Here is a 13,932-nt window from a genome sequence, read left to right on the forward strand (position 1 = left end):
GGCTAGTAGGGCAGTTAGGGGGGACCAGGCCTGCAGGGGAGGACAGTTAGGGGCGACCAGGCCTGCAGGAGAGGGCAGGTGGGGGCAACCAAGCCAGCATGGGAGGGCAGTTAGGGGTTACCAGGCTGGCAAGGGAGGGCAGTTAGGGGTTACCAAGCCAGCAGGGGAGGGCAGTTGGGGGTGACCAGGCCTGCAGGGGAGGGCAGTTAGGGGCAATCGGGCCTGCAGGGGAGGGCAGTTAGGCATTGATCAGGCTGGCAGGGGAGTGATTAGGGGGTGATCAGGCTAGCAGGCAGAAGCGGTTAGAGGCAATCAGGCAAGCAGGCAGGCAAGCGGTTGGGAACCAACAGTCCTGGATTGTGAGAGGGATGTCGGCCATCCGGACATCCCTTGAGGGGTCCCAGATTGGAAAGGGTGCAGGCTGGGCTGAGGGACACACCCCGCCCTGTGCACGAATTTCGTGCACCGGGCCTCTAGTCTATAATAATAAAAGCATAGTATGCTAATTAGACCACACAGCCAAACAGTCTTCTGGACAACTTCCAGACAAAGCCAGGGCTGCGAGGGCTGAGGCAAGCTGTCGAGGCTGCGAGGGCTGAGCCCTTTGCACGAATTTCGTGCATCAGGACTCTAGTTATACATAATAGTCATTATGATAAGACAAAATCAACATTAAATATTTATAGCTAGAGGCCCGGTGCACGAAATTCGTGCACGGGGGTGTGTGTCCCTCAGCCCAGCCTGCACCCTCTCCAATCTGGGACCCCTCGAGGGATGTCTGACTGCCCATTTAAACGGGCAGTCGGACATCCCTCTCACAATCCAGGACTGCTGGCTCCCAACTGCTCGCCTGCCTGCCTTCCTGATTGCCCCTAACTGCTTCTGCCTGCCAGCCTGATCACCCCCTAACTACTCCCCGCCAGCCTGATTGATGTCTAACTGCTCCCCTGCCAGCCTGTTTGCCCCTAACTACCCTCCCCTGCAGGCCTGGTCACCCCTAACTGCCCACCCCTGCAGGCCTGGTCACCCCTAACTGCCCTCCCCTGCAGGCCTGGTCCCCCCCAACTGCTTTCCCCTGCAGGCCTGGGTCCCTCCCAACTGCCCTTCCCTGCAGGCCCAGTCACCCCCAACTTCCCTCCTCTGCCAGCCTGGTCACCCCTAACTGCCCTCCCTTGCAGGCTTGATTGCCCCCAACTGCCTTCCCTTGCAGGCCTGGTCCCTCCCAACTGCCCTCCCCTGCTGGCCATCTTGTGGCGGCCATCTTATGTCCACACGGGGGCATCCATCTTTGACCACATGGGAGCATCCATCTTGTGTGTTGGAGTGATTGTCAATTTGCATATTACGCTTTTATTTATTTATTTATTTATTTTTTAAAAATATATTTTATTGATATTTTACAGAGAGAAAGGGAGAGGGATAGAGAGCTAGAAACATCGATGAGAGAGAAACATCGATCAGCTGCCTCCTGCACACCTCCCACTGGGGATGTGCCCGCAACCAAGGTACATGCCCTTGATTGGAATCGAACCCGGGACCCTTCAGTCCACAGGCCGACGCTCTATCCACTGAGCCAAACCAGTTTGGGCTGCATATTACTTTTTTATTAGATAGGATAGAGGCCTGGTGCACAGGTGGGGGCCAGCTGGTTTGCACTGAAGGGTGTCCCAGATCAGGGTGGGGGTTCCCTTGGGGCATGAGGCGGTCTGGGCGAGGGGCCTGTGGTGGTTTGCAGGCCGGCCACGCCCCCCGGCGACCCAAGTGGAGGCCCTGGTACCTGGTATTTATTTATCTTCTATCATTGAAACTTTGTAGCCTTGAGTGGAGGCCTGGGCTGCCAGAGTGTGCAGAAAGCTTGGCTTCCTCCATCGCTGGGGGCAACCCGAGCCTCCTGATCTCTCCGTGGCCGCAGCCATCTTGGTTGGGTTAATTTGCATACCTGCTCCTGATTGGCTGGTGGGTGTGGCTTGTGGGTGTAGCAGAGTGATGGTTACTTTGCATATTACTCTTTTATTAGATAGGATAAGCAAAAGATGTAGCCTGGCTGGTGTGGCTCAGTGGTTGAATGTTGACCCATGAACCAGGAGGTCACCGTTCAACTCCCGGTCAGGGCACATGCCTGGGTTTTGGGCTCAATCCCCAGTAGGGAACATACATGAGGCAGCCAATGAATGATTCTCTCTCATTATTGATGTTTCTAGCCCTCACTCTCCCTCTCCCTTCCTCTCTGAAATCAATAAACACCCCCCCCACACACACATATATATACATATATATATATCTTTTATATATATATAAATATATATCTATCTTTAAGATGTACATTATAATCCCTAAAGCAAATACACACACGCACACACACACACACACACACACACAGCACAGCACAAAAGGTTAAATGTAAAAGAACGTAAGCTCTAATTATAAGCAAGCTGAAATGGCTACATTAATATCAGACAAACTAGACTTCAAGAAGGGCCAGAAATAGAGTAAAATTTTATAATGAAAACTTATACAAGTAGACAGGGTAAATACAACAGAAAGACATAATTATATATTTGAATCCATGTAACAACGGATTCAAAATCCATGAAGCAAAAACTGAAAGAACCAAAGGAAGACAAATTTATAATCTTAGAGGTTTTTAAGACCCTGATAATTAGGCAAAATTTGTAAGAATATAGTAATATGAAGTACACTGTCAATCATCACATCTTATGAGATGTATAGAACCCTGAACACAATAACTATAGAATATATATCCTTTATAAGTACACATAAAAAGTTAACAGGATAAAGCATATGCTGAAGTATATATAAAACAATCTCAAACTTTAAAGTGCTGAAATCTTACAAAAGATACTCTCTAAATTAGAAATTATTAACATAAGGTAGCTAGAAAAGGACCAAATATTTAGAAATTATATTTTAAACATTTTTTAATAACCCATGGATCAAAGAAGAAATTATCAGGAAAAGTAAAAACACTTTTTGAACTAAATAATTAAAATACAATGTGTCAAAATCTGTGAGGTGCAGCTAGAGTTGTAGGTACTTAGAGCAAAATTTGTATCTTTGAATGTTTATATTAGAAAGAATAAAAGGCTCTAAGTTTCCACTTAACAATATGAACAAAGTGACCACAATAAGTAGGAAGAGGAAATAATAAAGAACAGAAAACAATAAAATAGATAACCATCATTAAAGATAACTACAAAAGCCAACAGTTAGTTATTATAATGATTAATAAAATTAATAAATCCCCTACACAAACTGGACTATAATAAAACAGAATAAACATCAATTGCAACATTAGAAATAAAGTAGATATTATTCCAGTTTCTACAGATACCAAGAGATAATTTTTTTTAAATATATTTTTATTGATTTCAGAGAGGAAGGGAGAGGGAGAGAGAGATAGAAACATCAATGATGATAGAGAATCATTGATTGGCTGTCTCTTGCACGCCCCCTACTAGGGAAGGAGCCCACAATCCAGGCATGTACCCTTGACTGGAACTGAACCCGGGACTCTTCAGTCCCCAGGCTGACGCTCTATCCACTGAGCCAAACCAGCTAGGGCCAAAAGATAATTTTTAAAAATATTTGTTTCAGATGTTCAGTATAGTGGTTAGATAATTATATAATTTGTGAAGTGATTCCCCTGATAATTCTAATATCCACTTTGCACCATACATAGTTATAATACTAGAGGCCCAGTGCACGAAATTCATGCACGGTGGGGGGGGGGGGGTCCCTCAGCCCGGCCTGCACCCTCTCCAATCCGGGACCCCTTGAGGGATGTCCGACTGCAGGTTTAGGCCTGATCCCTGCAGTTGGACATCCCTCTTGCAATCTGGGACCACTGGCTCCTAACCGCTCACCTGCCTGCCTGCCTGATCGCCCCTAACCACCTCTGCCTGTCTGCCTGATGGCCCCTCACTGCTCTCACCTGCCAGCCTGATCGCCCCTAACCGCCTCTGCCTCGGCCCCACCACCGTGGCTTTGTCTGGAAGGATGTCTGGAAGACGTCCAGTGTATCTGGTATAATTAGCATATTACCCTTTTATTAGTATAGATTATTGACTATATTCCCTAACTACAAAATAGTTACATCCCTGTGACTATTTTTGTAAGTTCTTACTTTCTTTACTCAAAAGGATAATTATGAACAACTTTATGCCAATAAATTTAAATTCAGATGAAATAGAATCCTTGAAAAAAACAAGTTAACCAGATTGACAAGATCAAATAGAAAACATGAATAGATTTGTAACAGAGAAATTGGATTTATCTAAACCTCTCTAGCTCAACCAGTGTGGCTCAGTGGTTGAGCTTCGACCTATTGAACCAGGAGGTCGCAGTTCGATTCCAGGTCAGGGCACATGCTCAGACTGCATGCTCGATACCAGCGGCGGGTGTGCAAGAGGCAGCCAATCAATCATTCTCTCTCATCACTGATGTTTCTATCTCTCTCCCTCTCCCTTCCTCTCTGAAACCAGTAACATTATATTTTAAAAAAATAAATCTCTCTACATAGTAGTTGCTTGAAAATAGGGATTGACTATAAATGGGCACAAAGGCCCTAACTGGTTTGGCTCGGTGGATAGAGTGTTGGCCTGCGGACTCAAAGGTCCCGGGTTCGATTCTGGTCAAGGGCGTGTACCTTGGTTTCGGGCACATCCCCAGTAGGGGGTGTGCAGGAGGCAGCTGATTGATGTTTCTCTCTCATCAATGTTTCTAACTCTCTATCCCTCTCCCTTCCTCTCTGTAAAAAATCAATAAAATATATTTTTTAAAAAATAAATGGGCACAAAGGATCTTTTTGGAGTGGTGGAAATGTTCTAAAATTGGATTGTAGTGATGGTTGCATAACTCTGTAAACTTATTAAAAATAACTGAATTGGACAATTAAGTGGGGAAATTTTATGGTACAGTATATAAATTATAGCACAATAAAGCTATTGGAAAAACTCTCTACAAGAAAACTCCAAGCCCATGTGGTTTCAGTTATAAATTATACCAAACACTTCAGAAAGAAATTACTTCAATTTTATACAAACCTTGGAAAATATAAGAGGATGGTACACTTCCCAACTCATTTTGAGACCAATATAATTCTGATATCAAAAGCTAACAAAAACTTGGCTAATAATGATTATAAACTAACATCACTCATAAACATAGATACAAAAGTCCTTAATAATTTATTAGCAAATTGAATTTTGAGGTATATAAAAAGGATAATACATCATGACCAAGAAGTAGGGTCTATCCCAAAAATACAAGGTTGATTTGCTATTGGATAATTCAATATAATCTACCATATAATAGGATATATACTGTATCACTCCATTTATACAAACTAAGTCTACAACAGGCAAAATGAACCTATTAAAAAAATCTAAATCTACTATAAAATAAAAATCAGAACAATAATTGCCTGGCATGGACAGGAGACTGCTGGCACAGGACAGGAGGGAACTTTCTGAAGACATGGAAATGCTCTACATTGTAATTGGGTTGTGAGTTTTACATAATGTACATGACTGCATTTGTTGCATTTCAATATATGTAAATTTTACCCCCAAAAACTTTAAAAAGTAACAAGTGAAAGGATGAGGAATGGCTAGAAGTACATGAAACAAGAATGACTGAATATTGGTAAGTTTGAAGTTGGGTAATGAATGGGTCCATGGGAGTTCAATATACTATTCTTTTATGTTGTTGTTGTTTTATTTTAATTTATATAATAAAAAGCAAAAACAAAACACAAAAGTTTTGAGAACAAGTTAAATCAGTCAAAATGTTTTATAGTTCCCCACCACCACCAAGAAAAGTTACGGTAATTTCCTGTAGCATTTAACTAGTTTGAGTACAATGAATGGTTCTTCCCTATAGTTGTGTTAAAGCAAAGAAAATAGTTACTAAGGGCTTGCTATTACATACCCTATCAAGAACTGGGAAAATTTACTAGGGATGAGAACTCTCAAGAACTTAATAGCTTGCTTTTAATACCTGAAGCACTATCACTACCAAGTTTTTTCAGCTGAGAGGCATAAACAGGAGGAATGGGGGTGAGGAGGTGGAAATTTCAGAAAGAGTTTTCAGCTCTTATGATAAAGAAAAACTTTAACAATGTTGATCTCCAAAAAACATAAGGGCTGCCTCTGGAGATAATGCTCCTATTCATGGAGATGCTCAAATATAAGTTGGAGATTTATACATTGGCAACAACCACTAGAAGAAAACAGATATTATTAAGCTTCCTTCTAGCAGAGGTTTTATAGATCTTTGAACTACTTCCTCTTATTATTATTTTTTTTACTTCCTCTTACTTTAAGCTAGATTAAAAGGGAGAAGCACAGGGCTTTGTGGAAATTTTTTAAAAAGAGGGGTGGGAGAACAGGGGGATATGTTAAGGGTACAAACTTAAAACCAGTAGATAAAGAAGTCCTATAGACCTAATGCACAGCATAGTGATTATGGACAACACTAATCCTGTATAATAAAAGCCTAATATGCAAATTGTCCCCTCCAGAGTTTGACCTGGAGACCAATCGCTCACTATGACATGTGCTGACCACCAGGAGGCGGCGCAGAATGAAGGCCCCAGCCCGCAGCCAGAAGGAAGGCCCCGATCAGCCCTGATAGCCAGCCAGGCCTAGGGACCTACTGGTGCACCAGGCCTCTAGTGTATTATAAACTTAAAAGTTACTAAGAAGACTAAAAAATAAAACAATTCAGCCAAAATGCAGTGTCATGATAAAAACCATACCACTACAAACCACAAACTTAATATTTTGACACATATGGTTGAACATTATGCATAGCAATTTTTGGAAGTTACCACATAAATGAGTGGTCTTAGATTACTGGGCTGAACTGAACACTTCTAGGTTAATATCGATAAAGCAGTAAGACAAACTGTAAAACCAATCACAAAATGCAGCCCTGTCCCAGTACTGTGTCTCTTTTCTTCAAAGAAGAATAATTGTTGTGGGCCTTTCCTCTGAGCTAAGTACTGTGGAAGAATCAAAGTGATTTGAGGTTTTTTGGTGAGCAGGGTGCAAGGATGATTTCTTTACCAGGTTCTTGTTCAGACAGATTCGAAGAATGAAGCCATGGACAAAAGGTGGTAGATGAGAAGTACAGAAACTTTATTGCAAGTAGATACTACCTCTTAAATTTCTAATTCTAAGACTCTGTCTCTCTTTGTCTTGAGGTAGTAAATATTCTAGACCATCCTTTCCCTTATTGTGCCTTTCCCACCGTGGGACTTCAGCCTTGTAATCAGTTCCCAGGGCCCCTAAATCACTTCTCCTATTTGGTCATCTCTGTTCAGGTTGGAGTTGCTTTTGATCTCCCTTATGGCGTTCCCAGCTGCTCAGATTAGGGCTGCTTTAGATCTAACTTATGGTTGCTTTAATTGCTCAGGCCATAGATACTCTGTCCTTGGTTTATGGCTGTTTTAATTGCTCAGGCCAGAAATGCCTCCATTCTCCCTGAAGGCACCCCCCCCCCCTTTCCTGTCTGCCTAATTAAGCTAGCTAGCTAACCCTTACCAAAAGCATAAGACACGAACTGTATCCTAAGGAACCTTACAATTTAACTACAAAGGCAAGACATGCCTGAAAAATAAGCCAGCATCACATAGCAGTACTTGATAAAGTTACAGGAGAGACTACAGATACGACGTCCAGAGAAATGGAAAGAGCATTCTGCTGGGGTTGGTTTCAGCAGGCTGCCTTGAGATAAGAGAACTTAAACGGAGACTGAAAGAATTTAGAGGAAGAAACATTGAGTGTGAAGGAGGTAGGTGCTTCCAGGGCAGGAGAATAGGGCAAAGTAAGCAATGTGATGAGGTAACTTGAAAATAAACCTGGATTCTGTCTCCACAGAACCCCCAATATACCTCCGATTCCCCAATTAATTCCTTCCCAAACTTTTAGTTCAGTGTTTCTCGAAGTGTGGTCAATGGATAAGCAGTACTATCAACTGTCTGGGAACTTGAGCTGCAAATACTGGGGACCCATCCCGGACTTAATGAGTCAGAAAGTGGGGGAGTGGGCAGCAATCTGTTTTAACAAGCCCTTCAGGTGATCCCGATGCATGCTCAAATTTGAAAACCACCACTCTAGGACTACCTTACACGCACAACTCTCCGCACAAGAACGTGATGATACTCCAAGTGCCTAAGTCAACCACTTTGCTGGGGACAGGAAGGGAGTTGATACCAAGGGCCCAGCGCTCTCAGAGTTCGCTTCCTCCTCCCGTGCACCCTGTTCCAGTCACTACTCTCTGCCACTGCCTCCCGTATTACTTTACCCTCACAAGGCCCGCTCCCGCTCCTCCGCCACCCTACCTCAGCGTCAGAGGGGACGTGGTGCCGGCAAGGAAGGGAACTGCTCAAGGAGACAGGAATAGACGTAGCACTTGCCCGGAGCCCGCCCAACAGGAGTAAAATGCCTCGGACCCATAAAGAACCACTCCAGCGCCACCGACTTGGGCCCGGGATTGAACCCGAGGACCCTGTTCCTCTACCCCATTCGGGCGCCATCTTTGGGGCTGAGCGTCGTTTCCATGGAGTACTTGACGCTTTCACGCCAGGGCCAGCCCCGCCCCTCACCGCTCAGGGTAGGTGGAGGGGCCAGCTGGCGGAAAGCTGCTTTTCGATTGGCTTGCGTCACCCGGAAGTTCACCACGAACACAAGATGTGCCTCATTGCAGGAAGCCAACCGGTAAATGCCGCTTAGGTGCTCACGTGAGTTGAACTGTGATAGTAGTGACGTCGATGGTAATGATGGTGTTGTATGGGTCTCTACTGAGGCAGTTTTTGTCTTTAATTCAGTTAGCCGCGGAAAAGATATACACACACTAGATGCCAAGTGGCTTAGACAAAGAGCTGCAGATATATGGTGTAGCACTCTACAAAAGGTGAATGGAAAATAATTTTTGATGTATTTTTATTTTTTGCATTTTATTGATTTTTTTACAGAGTTAAGAAACATCGGATCAGCTGCCTCCTGCACACCCACTGGGGATGTGCCCGAAACCAAGGTACATGCCCTTGACCAGAATCGAACCTGGGACCCTTCAGTCCGCAGGCCTACGTTCTCTGTCCACTGAGCCAAACTGGTTAGGGCTTAATGTATTTTTATTGACTTCAGAGAGGGGGATAGAAACATCTATGATGAGAATCATTGATCGGCTGCCTTCTGCACACCCCCCCACCAGGGATGGAGCCCACAATCTGGGCATGTGCCCTGATGGTAATCAACCACTTGAGCCACACTGACCGGCTGGCCCATTTCTTAGTCATTTTCTATAAAGTCAACTATGTGTCTGTCCTTTACTATTCAACCCTATCCCTTATTTAAAACCCAAGAATTGGCCCAGCCTGCCTGGCTCAGTGGTTGAGGAATGACCTATATGAACCAGGTCACCAGGTCACGCTTTGATTCTGGGTCAGAGCACATGCTCCGGTTGCGGGACTCCATCCCAGTAGCAGGCACGCAGAAGGCAGCAGGCCAATGATTCTCTCATTTGTTTCTCTCTCTCTGAAATCAATAAAAATATTTAAAAACTAAAACACAAGAATTGCAACTATATTAACTCAGTAAGAGATTGGGTGAATCATTGCCATTTAAGGAAACTACCTTTAAAACTGAACAGTGAGGAACTACAAAAAAAATGTGAAAATCGGGATACACCTTTAGCGCTTGAAACAAAGAAAACTAGATATTGGAAGCACTTAGCTGGAACATTCAATGAGAAGTGGATATTGTAAATTACTATAGTTGGACATGTAGGGGATACAAAATCCCTAATTTATATATATATTTTAATATATTTTATTGATTTTTTAGAGAGGAAGGGAGAGGGATAGAGAGTTAGAAACATCAGTGAGAGAGGAACGTCGATCAGCTGCATCCTGCACACTCCCTACTGGGGATGTGCCCGCAATCAAGGTACATGCCCTTGACCGGAATCGAACCCGGGTCCCTTGAGTCCCCAGGCCAACGCTCTATCCACTGAGCCAAACCGGCTAGGGCAAGAATTTATATTTCATTGGTGAAGATCATGTACTCAAATAATAAGGGGTAAGACATTTTACAAATAAAAGTCATCAGATAATGTGTCAACCCTGGTGGGATAGTTCAGTTGTTTAGAGCAGTGGTCGGCCCCTTTAATTTTTAGCAAAGGCCAACTTAGGAGTACCCTAATTAAGTTAATAACAATGTAACTACCTATATAGTTTAAATTTAAAAATTTTGGCTCTCAAAAGAAATTTCTATCGTTGTACTGTTGATATTTGGCTCTGTTGACTAATGAGTTTGCCGACCACTGGGTTAGAGCATCGTCTGGATACGTCAAGGTTGCAAGTTGATCCCTGGTCAGGACACACAATAATCAATAAATTCAGAAATTCAGTGGAACAAATCTCTCAAAGTCAATTAAAAAATAATTCTAAAAAATATGTGTATCATTCCACAAGTATAAGTTGGGATTCTAAACCAAATTTACCACTTTCACCTGTGCTCTTTCCACTATAAGACCACAAAGAGACAATAGATTATCAACAAAGAACACCTGTCATCTTCAAGTTCCTGGGTTTAACAGTAGTGTCATGGTGGGGAGAGGCTGTTTCAGTGGTCTAAGGCAGTGGTCAGCAAACTCATTCGTCAACAGAGCCAAATATCAACAGTATAACGATTGAAATTTCTTCTGAGAGCCAAATTTTTTAAACTTAAACTTCTTCTAACGCCACTTCTTCAAAATAGACTCACCCAGGCTGTGGTATTTTGTGGAATAGCCACACTCAAGGGGCCAAAAAGCCGCATGTGGCTCGAGAGCTGCAGTTTGCCAACCACGGGTCTAGTGGAAAAGCTGTTAGTCATTCAAACTCATTTCTGTGAAACGTTGGGAGTCACGCAATGGTAACTGTGGCTTGAGGACTACTTTTGCACAGACCGAACCACATATGGGAACCGAAAAGTGCAGACACCCTCATTTTGAAATGATGCATTATATCACTCAAAAAGAGGATGAATTTGCATGCAAGGCCACTGTGCAACTATATTTAGTTAAGTCATCCCAAGGATTGTCAGCTTTCTCTTCCCTGCTTTGCTCAAATGCCTATCAGTTGTTGTGTATTCACCCAATTGCTCTACCATCATCTATCCCACTCAGAATACCACATTCACCTGACTCCTACAATGGTGACAGAAACATCCAATTTGTTGTTCCTTTTATTTATGCATCCACTGGCTCATTCTTCTACGTGCCCCGACTAGGGATTGAACCCACAACCTGGGCATATTGAGACAAAGCACTAACTAACTGAGCTACCAGGGCCACACTATTGCTTTTCCTTTTCTCTCCATGACTAAGCCAGACCTGAAATATCCATCTGTCTTTCTGGACATATTCACAGCTAAGTAACCCTTCTCCTCAAACTCAACTCCCCAACCTCTGCAAAACAAACAAAAAACCACCCACATCTGGTCCCCCAACTTGGTAAATGCATTACCCACCCAGCAAACAAAGGTGGAAACATATTGCCCGTGAATATTTCTCTCTACTTGGTTCTTAATTTGTTAGTTTATGAAGTCTGCTCTATTTCAGTGCTCAAAAAACTCAGTTAAGACTGTAATCCTTACCTGGGTTTCCTTCAGTTTATGCGGAGTCCCTACTGAGTTCTAAAGTATAAATCTGGTCAACGCTGTCAATCAAGTGCTTTAATGACACTATTACTAGTACATACAAGAATAGTAGGCCTAAAATCTCTAGTACAGTTAAGACCTTGCATAACCTGGCATCTTAGTTTTTGATACTTTCCTATTCTCAATAGTTTTTAGTCACATTATGTAACCTAGTTCAGTGGTCGGCAAACTGCGGCTCGCAAGCCACAGTTTGCCGCTCTGTTGACCAATGAGTTTGCCAACCACTGACCTAGTTGAATGGTTCCTCACATGCCTTCTTCCCCATAAAAGTTGTCATTTCCTTTTTCTCAAATGCCTCAAGCATTCCCTCTATTCCTGACCACCCCAAGAATACTGATACAGTAAACCCTCAATTTTGCAGACCTTGACTTAATAGAATTCGGTTTTAATGAACAAAAATTCTGGCCTGTATATGTGAAAATTAACACCCTGTTAACGTTAAAATGCTTTTAATCAAGATTTGTTTATAATTAACAGGTAATTTATTTTACTTTTAACAAATTTTATCAAATAGGCCATATATTAGGAAAGACACTAGTAATTTCACCAACATAATTATATATCTACAACTATAGACTACATATTTAAATCCATGAGCCACTACTCAGTGTTCAGGGAGTGACTAGCCCTTGACCCGATGTTCTAACATGCACTAAAGCCACATCCCAGCCATGTGTATTTGTTTACTTGCACTGATATTTACTAGACCTATTCAGTATAAATTTGAAATCACTGTAATATATATAGAAAAGTTTCCTGTGAAAGTAAACTTTTCATAATTTCAATTACACAAATTTGTCTATGTAAGTAAAAACAGGTTAACTAGACAATTTTTTAACATAAGCATCTGGAAAACCACTTACTATATAATGTACTTTCGGCTTTAAAGGGATCCCCCTTGCCCAAATTAGTCCATTATATCAAGGTTAGTCAAATAAGACCGGTATTACAAATACAAGCCCATTTCTGTGAAACATGGCCTCTTCCAACAGCAAATTTGGCTTAAGACCATTGGACTAAGCAAACCTTTCCCAGATTAGGTGCTATTAGTACCCAATCCTAATCCCTTCCTAGAGCCTCTCCTTCAAAGGTCTTTCACACAATACATTTTCAGCATGCTAATTGTTTCCTAGCATCTATTTAGGGAACCCAAATACTAGTGAAAACTTTTATAAGAGGGGCTGTTTGGCAAACTCCGTTTATTTCCATGGGATGTCAAGATTTATTAATACAGGACTAGATGCGCCCTGACCGGTTTGGCTCAGTGGATAGAGCGTCGGCCTGCGGACTCAAGGGTCCCAGGTTTGATTCCGGTCAAGGGCATGTACCTTGGTTGCAGGCACATCCCCAGTAGGGGGTGTGCAGGAGGCAGCTGATCGATGTTTCTCTCTCATCGATGTTTCTAACTCTCTATCCCTCTCCTTTCCTCTCTGTAAAAAATCAATAAAATATATTTAAAAAATAAATAAATAAAGGACTAGATGCTACTGAATCAATTTACAACCACATTACAAACTGATTAACTCGGTTCAAACTTTTATTTCAACATTTTAAGATTTAAAATATTCTGCAGCCCTGCTTAATTTCCCTATTATGCTAAAATCTCAATCCTGCACTTTTATATTAAAACATAGAGCCAAATAAAGCTATACTCATGAGGCAACACCAACCCTGACCCCCCACATACACACAGATAATGGAGGCATGTGGCATTATTTTGACATTTTCAACATACAAACTATTCCCACTTGTGATACACTTGAATGCTTTGTCCAGTCACAGTGCCAAGGATATCTCATCCCTGCCTATCCAGCACGCTGCCAATACCATCAATATAGTCTCCATTCAAATTTGTCCCAACTACCTTTTTTAAGTCACAAGTTTTCCACCCAATCTATATTGAACAGTGCATACTATTACAAGGTATTTGAAAAGATCAAGATAATGTTTCTTCACCAACTCTCAATCTAATCTGGAAGGCGGTTCCCAGAATATTTAGTAAAATGCAGTACCAAAGTTGAAATAAACTGTTACATGGTGCTTACCTGGACTGGCTAAAATTGGCTTCTGTACTTCCTAGAATATGCTATGTCTCCACTTGTCCAAAAGCTTATCAGAGGCTAGGTTTAAGTACTCCATCACTTTCCAATGTACTTCTTTTTCACTGTCCCCAAAGTTAACTTGTCCCCTCTCTCCATTAACTTGT

General features: G+C 42.3%; 1 protein-coding gene across 2 annotated transcripts in view; it reads right to left on the minus strand.

Annotated features, from left to right (window-relative positions):
• Positions 1 to 8,587, minus strand: part of LMLN (leishmanolysin like peptidase) — an 83,509-nt gene extending 74,922 nt beyond the window's left edge. The window contains exon 1 of one of the 2 annotated variants that reach the window (XM_080656649.1): positions 8,366 to 8,587. In XM_080656649.1, the coding sequence (XP_080512775.1) occupies positions 8,366 to 8,560 (195 nt within the window). In that variant the 5' untranslated portion in view covers positions 8,561 to 8,587. The remainder of the gene's footprint in view (positions 1 to 8,365) is intronic. The other variant, XM_080656648.1, reaches the window with a different exon arrangement.
• Positions 8,588 to 13,932: the final 5,345 nt, after the last annotated feature.

Source organism: Plecotus auritus (genome assembly GCF_963455305.1).
Source record: "Plecotus auritus genome assembly, chromosome: 2".
In the NCBI taxonomy this organism is placed as follows: domain Eukaryota; kingdom Metazoa; phylum Chordata; class Mammalia; order Chiroptera; family Vespertilionidae; genus Plecotus; species Plecotus auritus.